General features: G+C 36.4%; 1 protein-coding gene across 1 annotated transcript in view; it reads right to left on the bottom strand.

Annotated features, from left to right (window-relative positions):
• COPS3 (COP9 signalosome subunit 3) overlaps window positions 1–12,458 on the bottom strand; it is a 40,446-nt gene that overhangs the window by 20,310 nt on the left and 7,678 nt on the right. The window contains exons 3-5 of the mRNA XM_036739547.1: window positions 1,786–1,898; window positions 1,647–1,696; window positions 132–224 (exon numbers count right to left, since the gene is read on the bottom strand). Coding sequence (XP_036595442.1) covers window positions 132–224; window positions 1,647–1,696; window positions 1,786–1,898 — 256 coding nt within the window. The remainder of the gene's footprint in view (window positions 1–131; window positions 225–1,646; window positions 1,697–1,785; window positions 1,899–12,458) is intronic.

Genomic DNA, 12,458 nt, shown 5'->3' on the forward strand with positions numbered 1-12,458 from the left:
GCAGTGAATTTCCCAGCAATAAGCCTATGAAGACAGTAATATTTCCCTATTGAGCATAACACTGAGTATATGAAATATGCAAATACTAAAAACCTTAAATCTTTAAATTTATTCATAATACTACCTCTTACCTGGCAGAGATCTGCATGTATTGAGGTCAGCTGGTTTGTATTCATCTGCATCTTGTCTATGGCTTGTCTGAGGATACCAATTCCTCGCAGGGGCTGTCAGAAATGACATCTCTTTCAGATAAGTTCTCATAGATGGCAGCACATTGGATCTTATGTTGTCACTTACAAATAAAAAAAATACTAATTGATAGGTTCCTTTAAAGCAATAATCTGAGGTTTCCATATCCTTTCAGGAAACTGTTGTTTTTACATTATAGGAAAAATTGACCTTCAATGTTTAAAAGAATTTCTTACAAGACAATGCAACTTCAGCGCTGACTTTGAAAACCAAACTATTTATTTACTATGGAAGTCAGATTCTCAAAGCACTAAGACGTCTTCAATTCTTAATGAAGAAATTTTAATTTTTAGTTAACTTTAAACAAACAAAATATAGAAATTCTGCATATATAAAGAAGTTCTGTATATAAATTAATAAGTTCTGGCATATCACCAACCTCTGAACATTATAGGAAACACCATAAAAGACTTTATCCAGAACACATTTAACAAAATAAAGTGAGCTGGGTGATGTACCAAATACAAGAGACAACAGATGAACAGTCAGTTATACATTAATATCTCCAAGATATTAATAAGAAAATAAGAAATATTTTAAGAATAAATAAGAATAAGAAATAAGAAAAAGGCTCCCAACAAGCTGTGCTGATCCTCTTTGGGTGAGTTATGGGATAATAAGAAACACATTAAGATAAGCAGGTATGGAAAGCTTGTGATTTGCATCAGTTAAGAGAGTATATTGATGAAATCACGATATTACAAAGTACTACTATTTCTGATGCATAAGCTAGATTAAGTAAATTAGGAAACTTTAAATTGTTGTTAAAAGTGCTGCATTTGTTCTTTGGGAAAGCCAATTAAGAGAGTACAAATCCTCCTCACAAGAACATTATCTTGTACTTGAATTTAAGACTGAAACAAAATACCATCAAATGTAGGCCCTTACACTGTGAGGCATGACTAAAGGAAGGACACTCACCAATTTTTCTGGGTAGTATCATTTTATAGTCACATTTTAAATATACTGAAGAACTTACATGTCAAGAGACTGGTTGGTCACTATGAGCCTTTCTTTCAAACTATAGTACTCTTAGTAAGAGCTAACACATATTTTGTATTTTCAGTCTTTCTCAGACCAACATGTTGAAAACTATTTTAAAATTCAAACAGGTGGAAAAGGAATATAACAAAATAAATATTAGATTGAGTCCTAAGACTAGTGCCTTAAAATTGAGGCACTGATGACTAGTTTGGTCACCTAAGGGATGTCAGTTAATTTATGCCTATTTCTTCTACACAAAATGCTGAAATTAAATGACATGGGAAAAGTACTTTGAGTTGCTCAGAAGGGTACTATGTACAAAGTATTAATATTATTCACTTTAATCTTCAATCTTTAAGTTAGACAAACAGTATTACATATTGGGCTTATAATGACTAAGCAAAATTTCTTACCTGTTTTCTTTCCACGAGAGCGTTTGTTAACTGGTGGCAAAGACCAGCAACTAGATAAAACAATAAACAATTTTAAAATTCAAGAAACTATAATAAATATAAAACATATTCAACAGAAAATAATTAATATGTAGCTTACAAGTGTCTGTTGCATATCTAATATGTTCCCCATTACAAGTGCTGATAAAAAGCTGAACCTGTGAGAATAATGTTTCGAAGTCAGGTACACTGGGCATAGAAAACTTCACAAACCTAAAATAAGGAGACAAAGATTCAATTACTTTCATTTTTGAGGAGAGGAAACAAGCAGATACCTAGAAAAATAATTTACAGGTATGAATGCCAAAGATATACAAATCTTTTACTCTTTCCTGGAAATGTACTTTAAACTCATCTTGTTAAAACGTCTTACTGATGCCTTTTGTCTTTATCTCAGTCATTTCTAAAAAATGCTTCCCTCCTCAAGATTGAACCCTCCCTTGTAACAAAGAATAACAATTAAGCAAAAGTTCCAGAAACAGTTACCACATCTGACAGGGTATGCAATATCATTCCCCATAAGTCTCGCCTCTTTGCGGAAATGAGAGCGGTATGCTTCATCATCCCTTCCTCTGTAGAATCAATGGATTTCCATTTGCTCAGAGTCTGGCTTCCGTTAGGTAACCTTTTCATTTATATTGCCAAGTCATTGTGTATACTCTGATATTTTACTCTACATCAATCTTCCAATGCTTCTCTGAATTTTTCACATTCTTACTCAGACTATTTCATTACATTTTTTATGGGAGCAATATCCTACGGTCTACCCTCATGAAGATTATGGTAGTTGTTCCTTAAAAGATATTGAAACTGTTCTCAAGATTGAATTGACTCAGAGAACTAAGGTTTGGGCTACTGACACGGCTTCCTGTTCACCTGAGTGAAAAACAGACAAGACACAAGGGGCTAGAGCTCCTTACTTAGGCTTCTGACTCAAGTCAGAGGAACTGGACCAACAATGCCACAAGAATGCTGTGTTCAGCTCAATCAAGAATATTTTCAATTAACAGCCCTTCCCTGTTTGGAATATCCTTTCCCTGGTATCCTTCCCAGCTCACATAAAAAGGCCTTTCTACCTGTGAAAGGCAAGCTCCTCTACAAGCACACATGATTCCAATTATCTGGTCTTCTCTGGCAGACTGCCCCTTTATCCACCTCACCCCACGCCCATTTTTAAAATTTCTCTCAGTCTACTGGCTGCTTTCCTGCTACTAAAACAAAACAAAACAAAATGCCACATACACACAACAACAACAAAAAAACACTCACTTGATCCATCTATCACAGTTAGTTATCTTCCTTTAAATCTCCTTTTAAAGCCCTTGATAACCTGGTTCCTTTCTACTTTTCCATTCTTCTAATACCTTACTCTACTCCTTCCATTCCTCCACCCTCACCCCACCACACCCCCAACACCTCCTTCCACAAATTCTATGATTTAGTGAATCTGGCCTTCTAGCAGTTCTTGCATAAGACACCACTATCTCCTAATTCCAGGCATTTCAGTGGCTATCCCTCATGCCTGGAATTCTCTCCCTCTCTTATTTGTATGTTATCTGCCCCATTAAGATGGTGGGCCCCTTGAAGGCTAACTGTTTTTGTCTTTGTTTGTATCCCCAGCACTCAGCATAATATGTAGTACATAGCAGACACTTAATTTGAACTGACTTCTCCCACTATGATTATATAAATTCATTAAGTTTACATGCCAATCAACATTATTATATTGTTGGTGGACTTGTGAACTGATCCAATCATTCCGGAGACCAATTTGGTACTATACCCAAAGGACTATAAAAATGTGCATACCCTTGGACCCAGCAATACCACTTCTAGGGCTATAACCCAAAGAGATCATACAAGTGGGAAAGGAACCTATACGTACAAAAATATTTATAGCAGCTCTTTTTGTGGTGGCAAAGAATTGGAAATCAAGAGGATGCCCATCAATTGGGGAATTGCTAAGCAAATAGTGGTATATGAATGTAATGGAATACTATTGTGCTATGAAATGAAGAGAAGACAGACTTCATTATAACCTGGTATGACTTGTACGAACTGATGCTGAGTGAGGGGAACAGAACCAGGAGATCATTATACACGATTACAGACACACGATATCTGTAAGGACTAACTTGACTCCTCTCTTCAATGTAAGGTTCAAAGACAGCTCCAAAAGACTCATGATGGAAAAAGCTATGCACATCCCGAGAAAGAATTATGGAGTCTGCATGCAGATTGAGGCAAACTTTTTGCTCTCTCTCTCTTTTTCCCCCTTTTTAAAAAAAATTTGATTTTGTTTCTCCTTTCTCATGATTCATTCCACTGATTATAATTCTTCATTACAACTGGACTATTAAGCAAATAAGTTAAATGTGAAGGTATATGTAGAACCTACATTTGATTACATGCCATCCTGGGGGTTTGGGGGAAAGAGTGGGAGGGAGAGAAAATTTGGAACCCAAATACTTGTGGAACTGAGTATTGTAAACTAAAAATAAAAAATAAATTTTAAAAAGAAGTTTACATGCCAATCCTGAATCTAGAGTACCAACCCAGCCTGAGCCAGGTCTGACCTATCACAACATTTATATAAACACGGGTTTTTCCCCCCAGGTATTCATCAAAGAGCACCTACTTTTACCACAGAGTCCTGTTATAAATATCTGGATATGCATACTGACTCTTGAGAAGCAAAATGAATACAGCACCAGTCACAAATCCAGGAAGACTTGGGTTCAAGTTCTGCTTTTAACACATACTGACTATGTGACCATAGGCAAATCCCTCTTAGGCACTCCTGATGCTCAAGGCAACTAAGACAGGGAGGTGCAGAGAAGGTGCTGACCTACTAATGCCATCTCTATCTCTACATGGGGTCTTAAAATGTAACTTCCTTGGGAGTAGGGGTTATTTCATTCTTTGTATTTGTAATCCTAGTGCTTAAACATGCAATGCCTAGCCCAGGGAGACAGGGACAAGCATAGCACAGGCACTTAAATGCTTGTTGATTGATTGCTTCTGTCTCTAACTTTAGAACTGTTGGTTCAAGGATATGGATAGTTTTTTCACTCTTCTTTCATAATTCCAAATTATATTCAGAACAGTTGGACCAATTCACTAATTCAGAGTATTAATGTTTTAATTAGTCTTCACATAGCCCCTCCAACATTGACAGTTTGCATATTTCAAGCTTTGCTAGTCTGCAATACAACAGTTGTTTTTATTTCATTGGGGAATTGGAGATGCAAACATTTTCCCACTTAGTTTCTCTTTTTACTTTTTTCAATGATTTAATTACAGCAGAAACTTTTTAATTTTATGTGATCAAAACTTTTTGTCTTAAGATTCTCCCCATAGCTATGGCTGTGAAAGGTACCTCCTCAACTCTCTTCTAATTGTTTTATGATGTACCTTAATTCGCAGGTTGTATATCCATTTAGACTCTATGATGTATGGTCTAAGATATTATGCCAACTGAATTTCTACAAAATTATTTTCAAGTTTTTCCATCGTTTCTTGTCAAAAAGGGAATTCTTACCCCCAGAATTCATGCACTTGAGTTTATCAAACACTAGATTATTGTTTTCAACTGCTTCTGTTTCCTGCTTATCCAGTCTGTTCCACTGATTTACTCTTTCTGTTCTTGAACTAGTACCAAACAGTGATGACTACTGTTTATAATATAATTTGAGGTTGGGTAAAGTTCTATGTGTCCCTTCTATTTGTACTTTTTTTTATATTTCTTTCTACTTTTCATCATTTCTTTTGAGATTCTAGACCTATTATTCCTCCAAATGAATTGTTGTTTTGTCAAATTCTAAAAGCATCCCCTTTGTAATCTGATGGGTATAGCATCAAATCCATTAAATAATTCTGATAGCATCCTTTTTGTTATATTGGAACCATGTAATCACGCCCATGGAATATCTACCCATTTACGTTTTCCTTTATTTTTGCAAGTATTTTTTTGTAGAAATAGAAATTTTTCCTGTCAACATTTCTTCTTCTGAACTTGTTTTAGGATCATAAATTGAAGGCTGGAAGGGACCTTAGAAGTCATTTTACAGATGAAGAAACTGAAGCCCAGAGAAATGATAATGATAATGAGAGCTGGCATTCCCATAGCTCTTTAAGGTTTGCAAACGACTTTACATCTTTTCTCTCATTTGATTTGATTTTATCTTATAACAGCCCTCATCCTCATTTTATAGATGAGGAAACTGAGGCTAAGAAAGGTTAAGTGACTTGCTAAGGGTCACCCAGATAAGATAGTTAATATGGGAGGCAGGATTCAAATTCAGGTCTTTCTGACTCCAAGTCCAAGACTTTACCCACTTTACATCTAGCTTTTCTATACCAATGAAATCTCAGTTCCCAGCCCTATGCCTAAGAAATGACTTGTAGCACAAGATAGGATTGCTAATTTACTTTCTAGGCTCCCTAATTGCATAGTCAATTCACTGATTCTCCCTTTTTTATTTTGTTCACCTAAGTTTGAAGAGATAAAATTCCTGAACACTTTTTTTAACCTAATCCTAAATTTTGGTATTACTAATATTTGACACAATTATGTTTCTAGGGGGCAGCTAGGTGGCACAGTGGAGATGGAGAACCAGGCCAGAAGTCAGGAAGACTCACCTTCCAGAGTTCAAATACAGCCTCAGAAACTTACTAGCTCTGTAATCCTGGGCAAGGCATTTAACCTCTGCCCACCACAGTGTCCTCACATATAAAATGGAAATTATAATAATAATAACTACCTCCCAGGATTGCTACGACCATAAAGCGTGATATTTGTGAAGTGCTCTGCAAAACTGAAAGCACTGTATAAATGCTAATTGTGTTATTTAAAAACCTTGTCCTGGGCTATTCTCTAGGACTAAACTGGAGAGAAACATCTGTACTGGTAGTTTCCTCACCTAGGAGTTCCCAGTGTCAATGACATCACAGGTTCGGGACCCAGGCTTACAGCTTCTATGCAGCAAACTGTTGGGGTTCTTAAATCCATTTTTTCTCCTTCCTTTTTCCTTTTATTACGGAACCGAATAAATACCTTCACATTTCAGATCACAATTGTTAAGGTTGTTTTTTCCCCTATCGAATATTTTTATATATTCTTTTCTTCCATCAAAGTTAGCACTTATAGTCTCTTTGCTTACAACAATTTGGTTCTGATGTCCTTCCCTCAAATTAATTTTTTCTTCCGTTCCCTGATTTCTATGTACTATAAAAAAAACTACTGCTACAGAATGTTTATATTTTGTTCTAATATCCTGTCATTAGACTTGCTGATTTATTTCCTTCAAAGGTCTGTTTTCTTTTCTTATTCATTGATACTTTCACTTAATTCATCAATTATTCTCCAGAACCATTTCAGTTTCTTGGTGTTCTTGAGTGGAAATTGCTGAATTTCTTACAATATTCTCATCTTCTTCATCTTCCAAATCTTAGGATTTGGACCTAATCTCATTAGTTGCAAAATAAATGTTCAGTGAGATGACACTTTTCAATGAATGTTTTATTTCTCCCCCTTAGTATTTATCTGTTTTTGTCATCCTGCTGGCTTTTCTACGGTGTCCTCACTATAGGCATACTTCTCACCAATCTTTTCCCTTCTGTGCTGGCAGTGTGAAGAAGGTAAAGAAAATGAATTTGATTAAGCCTAGTGATCTGTGACTGAAGTAGTCTCTTCCTAGTCCTCTGCTCTTCCTGTCCTCACCAGTACTGGAACCCAATTTCTGGTTCTTACATTTTCTTTTCACTGTCTTTTTCTTTCTCTTTCCCTTTACGATTCACACTTTGGAGCTGACTTTGTCTAACTGAGATTACTTACAACTCAAATCTATTATACTTCTTATTTCCTAGTTGAATTTAATGCATTTTTTTTTACAGACAAATTTTATTGAGCTTTTGTTTTTATATTACCTACATATTTCCCAGCGTCCCCCTAACCTACACCCTCTGAGACAGAGCCACCTCTCATAATAAAGAATTTAAAAAGAGGAAAAAAACAATGTTCCACAAAACCAATATTTTTTTTGAAAAATGTGGCTTCATATGCAGTATTTCATACTCATGGACCCCAACTTCTGCAAAAGTAATGGAGGGAGGCTTCTTCTTAGGATACAAGTTTGGTCGTTATAATTTTATAACAATCAAATTCTATTATTTTAGCTTAATGCATTTCTAACTGTTGAAAGTTATTTTCAATAGTATTTGTTATTTTTCTGTTTCTTTCTTTGAGATTCTTCTTTGATGTACTGACTAAGAAGGTACGGCTTTCTTTTTCTATGGTAAAGGGCTATGCTGACAAGGACACATTCTTTCCCTTGTGCCATCCCTTGACTCCCTTCTTAAAGAGGCCTATTCACTGAATGGGTGTTCCCTCACTCAAAGTGAGAACCTGAAAAGGCCTTAGCCTAAAAAGGGCCATTGTCTCCCATAGCATCGTGGGCCATCTCCAGTTGTCCTGGTGAATATCAGGTCACTGGACCCAGATGGCTCTGGAGCAGAAAGTGAGGCTGGTGACCTTGCACAGCCCTCCCTCACTCAAATCCAAGTCAACTGCAAGTCATGTCATCATTTCCCTGATGTCATGGTCCTCTTTGAAAACAAAGGACAAACACAACACAACTTTCCCTTGTAACAATTTAAGCATCCTCCTTTGTTTTAAATACCCTGTACCTGCACTAAGCAAAACTACTTTATAAGAAGCAAATCATTTATCATTTGTTATTCTCGAGGGCCAAACAGCTTAGCAGAGAATATATATATATATATATATATACATATATATATATATATACGTAAATATAAAAACACTATGTGTTATCATGTTCACCAACTATTGATGGTGTGCGTCACATGTAAACTGCAGTTTGCCTGTCTGGATTCTGTAATGCCTTATTTCAGCAGTAGCTATTAAGGACCTTGAAAATTCTCAATGTACTACATTATGTGTATGTCTGTGTGTATAATCCTTTTTCTGGCTGTGAAACTCAGCTAAGAGTGAGGTTAATGAAATGCCCAATCCTGCTACACTTTCTTCGATGTTTGTATACTCTTTTCACCTACCCCATTTATGTGAAATAGTAAGGTCTCCTTCTCCTTCCTCCTAGTTTCTGTACTAAAGTATTCCTTTTTCCCTTCTTTTTCCTTTTCTCTAAAATCCAACAAAACAGGACAGAACTACTCATAGCCTGTATTTTTTACTTAACTCTCTCCAATGCTAAATGAAACAATGTCACTCCTCCGCCAAATTGAATGTAAATACCTCATCAGCATTTAGCCCCTTCTAACAGAAGGGATACATTTACCTTTCTAGGTTTCTCTCAGTTCCAGTATTCCAATTTCAAAGTTTCTATTCAGTTCTAGTCTTTTCACTAGGAAAGCTTAAAAGTCCTTTATTCTATTAAAACTCTATTTTCCATGACAAATGCTGGAAGGGATGTGGAAAAATTAGGATACAAACGAACTGTTGGCGGAGCTGTGAACTGGTCTAACATTCTGGAGAACAATTTGGAACTAAGCCCAAAGAGCTAGGTCTATATCCCAAAGAGATCAAATTAAAGGGGAAAAGACCTATTTGTACAAAAATATTTATAGCAGCTCTTTTTGTAGAGGCAAAAAATTGCAAATCAAGGGAAGGCCTATCATCTGGGGAATGGCTGAACAAGCTGTGTTATATCACTATGACAGAACACTATTGTGCTATAAGAAATGACAAGCAGGATGGTTTCAGAAAAACCTGGGAAGACTTATGTGAACTAATGCAAAGTGAAGTGAGCAGAACCAGAAAAACATTGTACACAATAACAACAATATTCTAAGGATGATCAACTGAGAAAGAATTAGCTACTCTGATCAAGACAATGATCCAAGACAACTCCAAAGGATTCATGACAAAAAATACTATCCACTTCCAGAAAAATGATGAACTCTGAAGGCAGACTGCTGCATACTTTTTTAAATTATTCTTTTCTCTCTTGGGGGGTTTTTGTCTGTTTTCTTTTGCAATGTGGTTTAGTGGGATGGTGAGGCCCTCTCATGGAATCTGGATCTCGGCCTTTTCTGTGAGTTGAGTGGAACCAATGGGGATGGGCACTTTTCAGCGTGGCTCAGGGCTTCTGATTGTCAGGTAGGCCTAAGTTTCGAATCACCTGACCCCCAGGAATCCGAAACTTAGAGCACTCCCCAGCAAGAACCTTGCCAAATAAGGATAGAAGTGTTTTTAAGAGTTTGGCGTTGCCTAAATTGTACCTGGGGTAGAGTTTGGATTGTAAGCCTGAATTCCACCAATGAGAGTAAAAGGCCAGTGGTGGTGGGGGTGGAGGTGGGGGTTGTTTACATTAGGGTATGAAGCTAAAGTTCTGCCTTCTGGGAAGGCCCGCCTCTCCCTACCGATTATCTATTGGTTAGGAGACCGTGGGAATCAAAATAAAATTACTTTCTACTTTCCACTTGAGAAGCCTCTGAGTTTAATTTTGGGTTTAGTTGTTGTCCCACACAAGGCTAATATGGAAATGTTTTGCATGACTTCACACAGATAACTGACATCAAATTGCTAGGCTCCTCAAGGAGGGGGAGGCATGAGAGGGAGAAAGAGAATTTGGAACTCAAATTTTTTTAAAATGATTGTTCAAAAACATTTGTATATGTAATTGGGAAATATTTAATGAAGTAAATTTTTAAAAAAATTTTAAGTCCATTTTCCCTCCTATAGGATTATACTCAGTTTTTCAGGCTAAGTTATCCTTGATTCTTTTGTCTTTTGCAGTACCATGTTCCAAGATTTTCTCTCCTGTAAAGTAGTTACTACACAGGCCCCTCAGCTATCAACTTGAGAAAAAAATCTCTTTTGCTTGTTGGTCTGGAGGTGACCTAAGGCCATAAACTATAGCCATTTCTTCATTTCCCACCCTCCTGCATTCCTTTGGACTTCTCCATCAAGCCTCTAAAAACTTCATCATCCTGTGAGATCAGCCTTCTGCCCCATGACTAGAAGCAAGAGTCATGAACTCCTACCAAAACCTCCATTTCAGGAGGGCACCCAGGCCAGCCATTTCTTCATTTCCCACTGGGCTCTACTCCTTTGGACTTCTCCATTAAATCTCTGTTGCTGGGGTACCTTCCTCACTTGACTCCCTGGCTTCCTTTTGTGTATAATTCTTCCCCCATTAGACTGCAAGCTCCTTGGGGGCAGGGACAGTCTTTTTTTTTTTTTCTTATTTTTATCCCAGTGTTGAGCACAATGCCTGACAGATAAGATAGTAGGTACTTAATGTTTACTGACTGACTGGACAAGGCAATCTGGCACCTGGTTCTGTAGGTGCTACAGCCACATCTATTTAAAGACTCATGAAAAAAAACTGTCTCCAAAGTCTTTAACATTGTCAAAAAGGTTCAACATCAGAAACTGATAACGATTTTATCAGAAGAAATGGCAAAGAAGAGGCGTTATCATTTGCTTTGTTGCTGCATCCTAAGAACCATGGAACTTCTTCATCTGGCTTACAGTTGAAAACTTCCATCTGTGTAGATTTCTCCATCTAGACCGTGAGCTCTTTAAGAGCAAGGGCTGTTGCACTTGTCTATTTGTAGCCCCTAGTTCTTAGCACATATTATGTACTTAATAAATGCTTCATTCATTCATTATTGTGCCATCTTGACTGTAGTTCCCAGGTACATGAACCTCTTTCTAGCTGTTTATAATATATTTTTCTCTGATTTGAAAACTGGATTTTGAATACAAGATTCCTGGCTCAGTTTGGGATTTCTTTCAGGGATGATCAGTGGATTCTATTTTGATTGTCGTCTGATTCTAAAGAGCTCTGGATAATTTTTTAAAATGGTTTCCTAAATTACAGTATCCAAGTTTTTTGTTTGTTCATGATTTCCAGAGAATTCAATGATGCTTAAATTATGTCTCCTCAATCAGTTTCCCAGATCAGTTATTTTTCATAGTAGGCCTTACATTTTTTTTCTATTTGACCCAGTTTTTACCTTTTTTTCTACTATTTTTTGTAGTCTTAAGGAGTCATTGAGTTCTAATTCCTCCATTTGATTTTTTAGGGAGTCTACTACTTGAATAAGGTTTTCTATTTTCAATTTGAAGCCATTTATTCTATTCCCTTTTGAATTCTCCCTCCCCCTCAAGAGCTCTTATTTCAATTCTAATTTCATTTTTTCCCTTCTTCATTTCCTCTAGCTATTCTTATATTCCTTGCAGCCAAGCAATTTTTTTTCTTCTGACTTGTGAGATTACTCTTTCCTCTGACTCTGTTCCCATTCTGAAACTACTCCCTTCTTTTAAGTTTTCTTCTTGGGCTTCTCTTAACTGATAGAATTTCTTCATCATTTGTTGTTTTCTTATGTTAACTCATTTTGTGATAATCAATATTTTGCTGTTCATTTATGAATTAATACAAATATGATTACCTGCTATAATGAACTATCACACTAAAATACTATTAATTAAACAAACCCCATTGTCCACACTAGATCACACACAGTGTTCTTGGGAATCCAGTTTAAAATAAGCTCTACTTGATTAGGTCTTAAATGAAGTTTATTGTAATTGACTGAACCTAAAGCTGCATAAGAATTCAAAGTAATTTTGCTTAAGATCAATAGTAATTTTATTAATATTCTCCATCTCAGCCACATCTAACTTGATCATTCTGAATTTTTCTTTCCCAGTTAGAAATCTTTGAATAAAGTACCAAAGAATAATGTCTAAAACACTCAGAGGTATTTGCAACTTAGCCTGCC

Source organism: Trichosurus vulpecula, chromosome 1 (assembly GCF_011100635.1).
Source record: "Trichosurus vulpecula isolate mTriVul1 chromosome 1, mTriVul1.pri, whole genome shotgun sequence".
Taxonomy (NCBI): domain Eukaryota; kingdom Metazoa; phylum Chordata; class Mammalia; order Diprotodontia; family Phalangeridae; genus Trichosurus; species Trichosurus vulpecula.